Source organism: Ziziphus jujuba, chromosome 9, assembly GCF_031755915.1.
Source record: "Ziziphus jujuba cultivar Dongzao chromosome 9, ASM3175591v1".
Taxonomy (NCBI): domain Eukaryota; kingdom Viridiplantae; phylum Streptophyta; class Magnoliopsida; order Rosales; family Rhamnaceae; genus Ziziphus; species Ziziphus jujuba.
Window position 1 is genome coordinate 12,963,892 of NC_083387.1, and position 13,356 is coordinate 12,977,247.

The 13,356-nt window shown below is 32.6% G+C and overlaps 1 protein-coding gene, 1 long non-coding RNA gene and 1 pseudogene across 7 annotated transcripts; 1 reads left to right on the forward strand and 2 right to left on the reverse strand.

Annotated features, from left to right (window-relative positions):
- The first annotated feature begins 435 nt into the window (after positions 1-435).
- LOC125424329 (protein FAR1-RELATED SEQUENCE 5-like) lies at positions 436-7,325 on the forward strand. 6 transcript variants are annotated; one of them, XM_048481445.2, is made up of 3 exons: positions 436-6,124; positions 6,328-6,396; positions 6,489-7,325. In XM_048481445.2, the coding sequence occupies exon 1, from the start codon at positions 3,887-3,889 to the stop codon at positions 5,336-5,338; it is 1,452 nt and encodes a 483-aa protein (XP_048337402.1). In that variant the 5' UTR covers positions 436-3,886; the 3' UTR covers positions 5,339-6,124; positions 6,328-6,396; positions 6,489-7,325. The 6 variants fall into 6 exon arrangements, with proteins under 6 accessions (XP_048337402.1, XP_060667527.1, XP_048337403.1 ...); XM_060811544.1 differs by having other exon boundaries at positions 436-5,930; positions 6,042-6,124; positions 6,328-7,325; XM_048481446.2 differs by having other exon boundaries at positions 436-7,121; positions 7,160-7,325.
- On the reverse strand, positions 576-2,150 carry LOC107427003 (uncharacterized; annotated as a pseudogene).
- Positions 7,132-9,540, reverse strand: LOC112489974 (uncharacterized). Its single transcript, XR_007243153.2, has 2 exons — positions 8,344-9,540; positions 7,132-7,520 (listed from the first exon to the last, which is right to left on the reverse strand). It is a non-coding gene; the product is annotated as an uncharacterized LOC112489974 (long non-coding RNA).
- Positions 9,541-13,356: the final 3,816 nt, after the last annotated feature.

Consider the following 13,356-nt stretch of genomic DNA (forward strand, 5'->3'; position numbering starts at 1 on the left):
TATTAAAATTATTTAGTTTATTGTTAAACGTGTATTAGTTTGTCCTTTTTTAATTTAATTTTTAAAAAATCTAAAAACAAACAAAAATTTTTGTAAGTTTTTTTAATTATTTTATTATTTGAAAGCTAAGTAAAATTTAAATTTTTAAATTTATATTAATTTTTAATGGGTTAACGGATTGGATGACGGGTTACACAATAATTTATTGAATGAGTTCGAATTTATTTGTTTTCAATTAAAGCTTAATGGATTGTGTTTGGATTAATTAAATTTCACATGAACATGACACAACACGATATGAATACAATACATTGCCAGATCTACTGTAATATTGAAACGATATAAGTGAGTTTGTATTGAGAAGTAATTCCTAGTTTCCATAAGTCAATTCCAAGATTTTGGGTTAAGAAGAACAATAAAATAGCTGAAACAAAAATAAATATTAGACCCATTATCAATCTCTCTAGACTAGCAAATTTTCACTTTGCTGTTATTATTTTTTTGAAAGTTTATTATAAACTGCGTATGTGAAACACCCTTCTTAATAACCTTTATTCACTAAGAAGCTTTTTTATTTAGATAACAAAGAATCTTATTCTAAAAATCATTCCATACTTTGCCATATAATCATTCCAAAGCTGATCAACGGTCTTCCCCGGCAGCTCAACAAAATGATTTGGAATATAACCATTTCTCATTTTCTTGTCCATTACAGTAATCCAAAAACCCAGCAGTAACATCGTAGCCTTTGCCCCAACCTTATCCCTCCCCTGGCGACGCCCAGTGGCTTGGTAGATACCCAGATTTCAACCTCACAAAGTCTGCGATTCCTTCAATCAACCAACCTGGATCTGTTCTTTATTATTCCATTGCCCTATACGGCTCATCTCACGACAAATAAACCCCATGACCTCCTTCTTTAATTACGGCATTCCCCTTGGTAATCCTTGAGGTGCCCTGTATATATTGACATGAATCTGGGCATTCGTTGCGAAATCATGATCCACGTCCTTTCTATCTGCAGCATTGTTTTGCTGGAACAGCCACCATATGAAATCTATGGCAGATATTGTTGATGTGCAACTCTGAATGCCAGAATCTTATTATGAATACTCAAATCTTCTTCCTTGATATGCAAGAAAAGGTAAACAACATGAAGAATGTTAAGAGTACTAATGGGATGCTGGCAAAATACACTTTTGTGTTTAGTAGTGAATTTGAAGTATTCTAAAACTCAGTGTAGACTCAGAATGATGTACCTTTGCAGAGTGTAACGGTTGGGTTTAAGTAACAATGTGTCTTTGATTTTCAAGAATCCTTATAGGATTCGGAATCCTAATCCCAAAGAGTATTGAATCAGAGAGTTATTTATTGAGTTGCAGTTGACTCATAGAAAGGTCCTTTCGATATTAGTCTTCTTCAGACATCCCAATCATATTTATTCTTGACGTGAATACCTTTCAATTTGGTCTTGTTCCATTCAGCTTTAGATTCATTTAATACGTGATTTGCCTCTCAGTTTAGTTGATATAATATCAACTCCAATCGTATCAATTCAGATTGTATAAAGAATTAATTCATCTCGGAAGCATATAGTATCTAAATAATTGATCATATGACCAATCAAGCAAATGTGAGAATTTATTCTTCTCAGAAACAACCTTCTTAGCCGATATTACAGTGGAAACCATAAAAGCTATTTTTATCAGCCGTGAGGTGTTTCAATTAAGAGAGTAAAGATAAATTATTATGGTTTGTGGAGAAGCACTAAATGCACTTAACCTTATTGTGTTGAGCTGGCAGCCATGATATGAATACACGTGTTACAACCAGAAATGCACACATGGAAAGAGAAATTAAATTGTTGCTTTAACATAGACCGTTCGTTTGAATTTCAAATTTGAGATCTTAACTGTTCATCTAGGATTTAAAACCCATATCTTCTCCTCCATTTCTCCATGTTTGCCATTTTCAAACCTTTGAGTTTTTTTGAAAACCAAACTCCTTGAAGCTAGAAAACATTCTTCAATTTTTTCATGTTTGCAAATTCAGTCTAATCTTATTTTACATCAAGCTTCTTTGTTTGTGTTCATCAGTGGTTTCGGTTCTGAACATCTGATTCACCAACCTTTGATACGTTGCCACTGCATTTTTCAATCTGAAAGGTATCACTTTGTAGCGATAAGTGCCTCTTTTAATCATGAAAGATGTTGTTTCTTAATTATTAGGACGCATCAAAATTTGGTTGTATCCTAAGAATGCATCCATAAAGCTCATCACTTCATGTCTTGCAATTGTATCATCCAGCATATATCTTGGAAAGCGAAAAACTATTTTTGAGTAGGCCTTGTTTAGACCAGTGAAATCTATACAGATCCCATTTTTTCCATTTTTCCTTTTAACTACTAAGAGATTGGCTAGCCAATCTAGAAATTCGAATTCTTAGATTAAATCATGTTCTTCAAGCTTATTAACATCCCTATTGATTATTTGATTCCTTTCGAATATGTACTTTTTTCTCGTCTGCTAAATTTGCTTATAAGTGTTAAAATGTTAAATAATAATTATAATAAATAATTTGTAATTTCATGGCAAAATCAGCAATTTAAGAAGTGTTTGTAAAAGTATACTTAATATGAGGGACAAAGTTTTCTGTGAACAATGTGTGCCAAGGTGGAATCCTTGTTGGTACACATGACCAATAAAAAAATGTCATATATAACATAGTCATTTAAAAAATCCACTTCACCTTTTTTATATTGTTAACCCCGTTAACCCTCCATTATCCCATTTCTATTTTATTTTGATAAGGAAAGAACCAAATATTAGAAAATATAATGGAATAAAAGACGTAGAAATAGAGATATATTTTGAAACCCTAGAACTTTCAGTTTTTCCATATAGCTTGCTTTTCATCTTTTTGCTTTTGGACTCTTGCGCATGCTCAAAAGTATGGACACTACTGGTCCAGGTAAGTAACGATTTCCATTCAATATTTATTCTTTTATCTGGTTTACACGTTTAGTTTAATATATTGTTGCATAAGATGATGTATAATCAAACTTTTATATGATATTATTTAATTTGCTTCAATTATCAATTATTTTTCTATGATAAAACTGACTGTATAGAGAAATAAACAAACCAGAAAACGTACAGGTCCTAGAAAACAAGTGTATAGCTCCCAAAAAAGGAACTCATTTTTTTTTTTTTTTTTTTTGGGACCAATGTACACCAATTTGAAAATAAAGGGGTCGATAAGTTGGATTTTAAAACGAATAATGTAAAATAAAAAATAAAATAAAAAATATATTTGGAGAAGCACATAAGGTGATTATATTGATATTTCAAAAGGCTCAAGATATTAAGAAAAAAAAAAATGAAAATAGAAAACCTACAACTAACAAGGTGCTAGTTGGCTTCGTAGTAAACTGCAACTCCAGAATTTTACCTTTTAAAAAATATTTTTAAACAAAACATTTATATAATACTTCCTTAATTTATCATAGCAATTGTCTGAAGTAGTAAAGGGGATGGAAAAATGCATGATCCAAAATTCCACTTTCTCAAAAAAGGAACTCTTTTTTTTTGTTCTTTTTTTTTTTTTTTTTTTAATTTGTTTCATTATTCCTATATTGTGGAACCGCAAGAAACTTGCTAGAAACATAACTTGTGTACATACCGTGAACTGAATTTTGATTTTGTTTCCATGTTTTTGAGTTTTTATTATTTTATAGCTTACTAGAAGCATAGCTTGCTTAGAATATTTATATTTCCTTATTATGAATCTTTTTGAAATTCAACAGTGATATATGTTGGTAGTGATGTTGAAGAAATTGGAAATATAGAGTTTATAAATCGAAAAGAAAATGAAGATAGTAATTTAATGGGAAAGATGGTAAACAGTGAAGAAGAAGCTTTCGATCTTTACAATGCATATGCATTAAAGATTGGTTTTAGCATTCGCAAAGGAAGGGTCACATATTTTACCGGTTCAAAGAATAGACGTACTCGTGAATTTTTGTGTTCTAAAGAAGGTTTTAAGTTAGATGGTGATTTTGTTGAGGAGAAAAAAACAAAAAGATTAGAAACTAGAACTGGTTGTAAAGCTTCTATTCGCTTCCTAAATGAAGATGGAACTTGGAAAGTTGTTTCATTTATTTTGGAACATAATCATGAGCTTGCAAAGCCATCGGAAAGACATTTATTAAAATCTGGCCATTGTATTTCAAAACCTAAGGCCAATATCATAGATTCCATGGTCAATGCCGGAATAAGGACGAAGGATGCTTTTTCATACCTTGCAGAAGAAGTAGGAGGCATTCAAAATGTTGGATTTACAAAGAGAGATTGTTACAATTATGTTAGTAAGCAAAAAATGATGGTGATTAGTGCTGGAGATTCTCAAAGTCTAATAAATATTTTCAAGGCAAGACAAGTTGAAGATTCCATGTTTTTTTACACTATTCAAGTTGACGAAGAAAATAGGATGACAAATTTTTTTTGGCGAGATGGAAGATCACGAATTGATTATGACTGTTTTGGAGATGTACTTGTTTTTGATACTACATACTGCACCAACAAATACAATTTAATATGTGCACCATTTGTTGGTGTCAATCATCATTGGCAAAATGTGATGTTTGGTTGTGCATTCTTATTGGATGAGACAACTGCTTCATTTGAATGGTTATTTAAATCATTTTTGGAGTCAATGGGACACAAGCAACCAATAACAATTTTTACAGATCAAGACCAGGCAATGTCAAATGCTATAGAGAGAATATTTCCTAATACACGACATCGTCTATGTCAATGGCATATTTCAAAGAATGCTCCATCACATTTGGGGGAATTAAATACAAATTCTGAGTTTAAGTATTTGTTTAATAAGTGCCTCAAAGGTTGTGATACAGAATTGGAATTTCAACAAAGTTGGGATAAAATGATTCAGAAGTTTAACCTTAAAGATCATAATTGGCTTAACATGTTATACAGGGTGCGAGCCAAGTGGAGTACTGCATTTACTAAGGATCTCTTTACAGGTGAAATTAAATCTTCCCAGAGAAATGAAAGTACAAATAATGTTTTAAATGGCATAGCTAACAAGATTATAAGTCTAACCAAATTTGTGATTGCTTTTGAAAATGTGGTGGCTGGAATGCATTCTTCAGAGATGAATGAGGATTTTCGATGTAAACAAGGTGCACCTATAAAAGTAATGAAAAAAGTGGAATTTTGGATCATGCATCTCAAGTGTATACTTGTAAAATGTTTAAAGTTTTTGAGAAAGAGTTGCTTGGAAGTATTGCAACAACATGGAAAGAGTTGTTTCTAGAGATTCATTTAGTAAATTTGAAATATGTGAATAAGGTAGTAAGAAAATATGTATTGTGCACTTTATTAATGAATGTGGATCCGAAGTTGTTGTTTCTTGTTCTGGTAAAAAATTTAAGTCATTGGGTATGTTGTGCTGCCATACCTTGAGAGTACTTAGCATAAAAAACTTTAATAGAATTCCAAATCAATATATTTTCAAATGCTGGACAAAAGAAGCCAAAAATGGGATTATGGATTATGAAGAATCGCTGGTTCATCAACAAGTGAAAAGGATTCGAAGGTGGTTTGGTGTAATAGTTTGATTCGTATTGCAAGTAACTCTATCTATAAAGGTTTTGACACAAGTAGCAAGAACCATTTGTAAGAAAAAAAATACTTGAGCTTGAGGAAGAAATTGAAAGAGAAATTAAAAAGAACAAGCTTAAGGAGGATATTGATTTACGAGGTAAGGAAGTCAATCAAGAAAATGACAGTAATATAACACCAGTTTTAGATCCACCACAAGCAAAGCCGAAAGGCTTATCAAACTCTCGGCTCATAAACCATTTTGAGAAACGTAAAGTCAAGTCCACAGAAAGCTACAACTTCAGGTAAGAGTACTTTTCTTTTATACTTGAAATAGAAGTTGTAATATTATTTGTAATATATTTTAGATTGCATTATGCTTTTTGTATAATATATTATTTTTTAAATTTTTATAGGAAAAAAGAAGCAGCCAAGCCAATCGGCTGTAAACCATTTTGATCAATGGAATATCTCTCCTCATGTATCAATGTGCAACCAGGTATTGATTATTAATTTATTAATTTTTTATTTGGTTATGAGAGTAATATTTATTAAATTCATAAATTGTTACTATTGCTATTATGATTTTTCACTTAGAATCAGAGCTATGCAAGTGTTCCTTTTACAACCATGTTGCAAAGTGTTGATGGAGTATCTCATTATTATTTGTATTAATTTCAATATTTAAAATATTATTTTCAGGACTCATCTGCCCATCTTCCATCTCTATCATATCACTTTTCTCAGTCAAATCTAATATTGATGAATGAAGTAAGTCATTCTCCTTTTATATGTTGTATGTTTGATGATTAGAGTTTTCTATATAAGTTACGAGCTCATTTGGTGTTTTGATTTTATATTAGGGAATGCTGTTCAAACCCGACAATACCTCTGACATCTCAAGAACTAGAATGGGAATGGGAAACTTTTGATCAAGCCTTGAGCCGCTAAAGTTCCTTTGATGTTGACAAATAAATCGATTGTCTTATTTAATATAAATTTACATCATTTTTGACAGATTATAAAGATTTTTTTTTTAATAATAATAAAGTTGTTTATTTGAATATTTTCATGATTGATTTGCTTGTTTCACCAATTTTTTACTTTTGTAGTTTGAATTCTTATTACGTTAGAGTTACATAGCATATTTTGTTTGCATAAGGGAAAGCTGGAAAGTAATGGGACATTACACACATAAATGAAATATGTAGCAAGCATATGGTGTCAAATTTATGGTGAAAAGAGAATGGGACAGGGCGTTTAATATGGCTATGCTTTGATTAATAATGGAAGTCTCTTTGACAAATTTCGCCACATGAATTTTGTCACAATCTTATTGCAATATTCTTGTAACATTATATTGTAAACACAACATCTATAAAACAAATCCTTACAAGTCTTAAAAGGATTGGTGAGGTTCTAATTCTTTGTAAATATAACATCTATATAAAGGATTGAAAACCATACATTCATAATTAAAAAACAGAGCACAATAGGTCCCATACATTCATAATTAAAAAACAGAGCACAATAGGTCTGGTTTTCATTCTTTGTAAAACATTTCATTCTAAACATCCACTAAAAGTCCTCAAACGACTCAAAAACATATACTAAAGTTTCAAAATCAGGAACCAATATACCAAATTTTTCATCTTTTTGTAACATTTCATTAGAAAGATAGCCACTAAAAAAATCCATTACAAAGACTCTAAAATTGTACACCTAGAATTCCTAACAAGAACAACATGATTGGGCAGCATCTAGCAGATTAAAAGACTTTGGCTTACCACTCGGAGGAAACTTTTTGGCAGCGACATGCTTCAACAAGAGTAGTGCTTGAGCTTCACAAGGTGGGTTTAGAAATCAAACTTGTGCATGTTCAAATGTTTAGGAATCTGTAGAAAAACTAGATATGTGCTTAACTTTCAATATTATTGAGCAATGAAAAATATAAGAAATTAACTAATAAACAATAAATTGGTATCCTAATGATATTTCCTCAAACAATAGAAATCATTCTCAATTCTTGAAAAAATATAAAAATAAAAATGATTCATTCCATGATTTGATAAGGGTCCTAAATTTTTTTGTTCATACTATAACAATTCTATTAGAAATTAGTTTTCTAAGAGCTACATAAGGATTTGAAGTTCATAACAATCTTCTAAACTTATAATTTGCTCCATTTGCACCCTCTACGAGCTCATAGTTTAAGCATAAATCTTGTAATGGCATTAATTTTCAAAAAATACAAAACCATTTGCCTATATGGATCGATGATGTTCAAGACAAAGTAAACAAAATCCAGCACTTATGATTTAATACAAGAGATGGTATTCAAATTGAGGGAATGATGTTGGTTTTGTGCTAAGGAGATAAACAAGTACCAATTTGTGTTTTGGCATATTAGTGAGTAGAACTTAAAAAATTTATTAAAAATAAAATAATAAACAAAAGCCTCATCAATGTTAACTTACTGCCAGACTTGTGAAGGAGTTGTCAAAGAATTTTTACTAGCAAGTTCTTCGAATTTGTATGTTTTAGATATAAATTATGATTAATTTTCCACTGTAGAGTAAATCCAATATGTAATTTGGTCATTTTTTTCTTTTTCATACTGGTCATGGCATACAATTATTTATGCGCTTTAGACAGAAGTATATGTTGATTGTTTCATAACCAGTAACAGAAAGTAGAGTGGTATTTTAAGAAACTTACTTTTTGCTAATGGTTTTCCAAGAAGCTGTAGAGGAAGAATACACTGATGTCTCTGAAACTGATTTGGCCTCGATCTGGTGGAAGGGCTGCATGAGGCAGAGGGTGATACGAGAAGGCAGTAGAGGAGGGTGGTGAGGGTCATGGAGCCCACAAGGCCGACGGTATGTTGCGGGCGGGGTTCTTGCTTTCTTCGGCCATGGTGGGCACGGCATCAAAGTCGCCTTTGAGAATGTAGAACGTAGAACTTGAAAACGATACCATAATATAGGATTTCTATATGTTGACAGAGAGATTGGAATATCAATGAAAAAGGGGCAGAAATTGAAAACCCTAAGTAGAGGAAATTAAGACTTCGCCTAGGATGATGTAGATCTAGTGATTGGTGTGGACGAGAAAAGATCAAATATGGAGGGAATAACGTGAAGATCTGAGAACAGAGGACAGAGGATTTCTATTTTTTTGAGCAGAAAAGACGGCGTGGAGCTAAATGAAGGTGGAAGAGGAGCAAAAAGAAATAAAAAATTTAAAAAAAAAAGGAGAAAAGGGATAACGGATGGTTAACGGGGTTAGCAATATAAAAAAGGTGAAGTGGGTTTTTTAAATGACTATGTTATATATGATATTTTTTTATTGGTCATGTGTATCGATAAGGATTCCACCTTGGTACACATTATGCACAGAAAAATTTCTCCTAAAGTGGAAGCCAAGCAACGAAAGCTATCATGATAGAGGACAAATTCAATTTGAACTCCATCACTTTAAGAGAATTCAATTTCAAATTGAACTCTACCAAAGGAGAATTCAATTTTAATTTGAGGATCCGTTTGGAAAATGTCAAAGTTGAGAAGGAAAATGATTCTTGGGATTTAGTTTTCTAGAATTTAATTTCCTAAGAATTAATTTTTCTCTTGGTTTGTTTGGTGAGCAATAGGAAAGTTGGGATTTATAAATAATTAAATTTAAGATTGTATAATAAATTAAGGGTAAATATGTATTTTAAAAAAATTTCAAAACTATTTTCTCTGAGATTCTCCAAAAAACACCTATATAGATGGGAATAACTTTCCCACATATTTTCCTACGTTAATGGGAATCTAATTTTCTGGACCCATATTTTTCCACCTTAGAATAAATATCCAAACAACATAAAGTTATTATTTTCCCAAGAAAATTAGATTCCTACTAACTTTACCTTTATCCAAATATATCATGAATTCCATCGCCTATTCTCCTATATATATATATATATATATATATATATATATATATATATATATGCATCTAGGCTCATTGCAAATATAATCCTATTTTGTAGAATGAGATCAGTTGTATTTTCTTTTAGCTTTTCTCTTAATTGTATTGTCTCAGCCCACTCTTTTTGTTTTACCAAAACAATATTTTTTTTAACCTCCTTTATTTTTCAAGCCTCCATTTTAAACATTATTTCATAGATTATCCAACAATAAGATGGATCAACTCTTAGTTTGATTCTAGTCAATTCCTGACATATTTGCCATACTCTAAGCAAAACAATTACAGTGAGACTTCAATAATTTTGGTAGTTTTGTTCTCATTATAGCTGTCTTTTTTTTTTTCCAATTCGAATAACATGCTTGGGTTGAGACGAATACAAAATAACTTCCTTGATCTGCTCCATGCCTCCATCCTCTATCTTAATTGCTAGGATTTCTGAGTTCCAAGGCTTTTAAGGGGATCGCATTGCATGCTGAAGTTGCATTTACCACCATCATGATTGAATAGATAATAACTCCATGAGTTATGATTTCCAAAATAACTTTATCGATCACAGTGCTAGTTTTACCAATGAAAACCTATAAGGTCTATACGAAGCTTTTCTATATTCTTATTCTTTCTAACCCATTTGTCTTAAGGTTAATAAGGATATGATATCTACCGAATTGCCATTGTCGACTAGAATTCTTTTAACAAGGCAGTTCGAGATATCTAATATGAACACTATTGCATCATTGGGAGGCATATGCATCCCCTTTTTCGTCTTCTTTGATAAAAGCAATATTTGCAACTGAAGTTACCGCTAACACTTCAACGATATTAAATTACCTTTTAGCCATTACTGCATGTTTTTTCCTAGCTAACATCATGTGACTGCCACTACCATATCCTCCATGGATGGTGTGTATAATCTTTGGTTACATTTATGTTTTGGTTCTTTCCCTAATGGGAACCATCTTCCTTTCTTCTCAATCATTTCTCTATATTTCTTTTCTCTAGCATGTATTCTTTCAAGTACCCACTTTTGATTAAATTCTCTATCCCCATTTGTGTTATTTGTAATCTTTCATTAAATGACCTACATCATTAGGAAATGCACAAAATTTTGAAGTGTTTTGGGTTTGAGGAATTGAATACGTCTTTCTTAGCCATTTGAAATAATCCTTGTTTTCAAGATACTTCACCATATTCAATGGAGTGATACGAAGTAAGTAGTGTTTGAAAGGATCTAAAATATTATATTCTCTTCGCATGGTCCTCCTAAAGTGTCTTCTCAACTTTGTTCTATTTTCAGTAAGTTCTTCCTTCTTTTTTGCTTCTATTTTAGCTGACTAATCTCATTTTCCTATCTTTAGTCTTCCTCTAGGTTATTGTACTTCTTTGCCTGAATTAGGGATTTTCAAGGTTTGGGGCTTCTTTCTAGTGAGGGACTCATATAGAAGGCTCTCACTCTGTATTCCTTTTTGGAACGTAGTTATAGCTCCTGGTTCTTCATAATTGATAATTTGCACCTTTTCCTCATTGAACCTTTGTACAATGTTCTTTATAGACTCCCATTTTCTTTGAATAACGGGGAAAAGATCATTAACTCTTTTTGAATCTTCTTACTAGAGGAAAAATTTGGATCAAATTTCTTGACCAACTTTTTAGAAGAATTAGTGGATTTAGATTTGAGACGATGAATGTCAGGACCCGTCCAGAATTCCTTTCCCGGAACCCTAGACAAGCCCTGATCCCAGGGAAACCCTACCGGACCCTCCAACGGAAAATCCGGCAGAGCCTCCCCTAAGGGATTTACTTACCACAAATTACCTGCACTGAAAACACACTTCTAAAAACATCCCCTTATTCCTCCCACAATACTACAAGTTGATTCCACAAATTTCAACACTTCAAAATAAATACAGTAATCCAGTGCAAGATAAATACAACAAGAGTGAAAGAAATATTACAACTGCAATAAAAGAGTAACCGGGTACTACCGAACTAAAACAGCGAAGAAGGTCAAGTCCGCTCCGAATGAACAACGACAACCTGGTAGCTAGAGGAACAGAATTTAAAAGTGTGAGATGCTAATCATCTCAGTGAGTGACCCTATCTACTATACAATATAATACCACGGTAATACAGTAGATAGATAATAATTAATTGGAAAATAATAATTTCTCTCAAAACCCTTACAATTCTCTCAGTTGGAAAAGTTCCCCTTTTAAAACCTTTTCACAAAACCCTTTGTTCGTAATCCCCGAAAACCAAGACATCAATTAATTCACTAAATATCAAATAGAATATAGTAAGTCACGCATCCGAAAATTTTAATTTAAAGGAAATTAATTTATTGAATAATTAAGTAAAGAGAAAATTAAACCAATTTAAGATCCCCAACCAAATAAATACCAGAACAGTAATAATTATATTTTTAATTCCCATACAGTTTCAAAACATTTTATTTTTAAAACACAGTTCTAAAATCATTTGATGCACCCACTATATACCAGTGGCGCCAACAGTACCCTAGCGTCCCAAGGTACCGCCAGACAGGAGGTTATAGAAAGAAACCGGCATACGGTCGCGTGGCGTCCCACTGCGCCGCTGCTAACCTGGTGTCCCGGCCATGGGGGGTGGCCTACCCTCATCCGATGGCAACCACAGGACAACCTCATAATATCAACCGCGCGCTACTCACACCCACCTGCGCTAATCACAACCACCTGCGCGCTACTCACACCCACCTGCGCGCTAATCATAACCGTGTGCACACTAACCATATCACATATAAACAGAACACCAGTACGTGCACGGTGCATCTAAAAATCATAAAATCCAAAAATTTAAATTATATAACAAATTTCACATTTTTGCATAAATATAGCGGGTATAGTCCATCCGCTTGAACCCGGAAATCCTCCGTAATTTTTTTATAATCAACACCATAAATTCCATGATTTTCAAATCCACCAACTCCCAAATCCATCAATTCAAATATCCATATTTTCCCAATATCACAAATAATTCTCGAAATATAATAATCAAATCTCATAATATTCCATGGGCATATTTTATAAAAATTGAAATCACCAACATAAGCAAATATTTTCCTTGAAATATTTGAAAATCAAATCGTGCCCAATTTACTATTAAAACCACACCAATTTCAAAATCCTCAAATCCATAAAATAATTTCACATGGCATAAATTTTGTAAAATGCACATTTTCTTAAATCCAATAATTTCACAATTAATTCCACAATAAATCAAATAAATATTTGGCACATAAAAATTAAATTCCAAATATTTAAATCACACATAATATATTCACCAATTAAATTCCGAAATTTAATTTGAAGGTGGGTCACTCACCTGGAGCACGAAATTAAACCACGATCCACTATGGGATCAATTTCACGACTCACCGGTGCTCCTAGAACAAAATTCACAGACAGTCAAATAAAATAATATTTTAATCGGGTAAATAATATCCCGTACCCGGGGGGTCAAAACACAAACGATATCTAGAATTTACGAGTTATATACCGAATCGAAGCTCGAGTGATGCTGATCACAGATTCGGTCTCAATTTCCAAGGATCGTACCCGACGGGGTTTGAATTTCGCCGGGAAGCTTTTCGGATTTCGGCTCCACAATTCTCCCAAACCGTCGTAAATTGGCGAAAACGGATGCCGGATTCGGCTTCAGGAGGTCGAACACAGCGGACTGGAGCCGGCCGGAAAACTGGGTACTCGCCGGAACAGTACTTTC

What these genes read in the sequence shown, in the direction of transcription:
- LOC125424329 (XM_048481446.2), top strand. Translation starts at nt 3,887, where the DNA reads ATGGGAAAGATGGTAAACAGTGAAGAAGAAGCTTTCGATCTTTACAAT.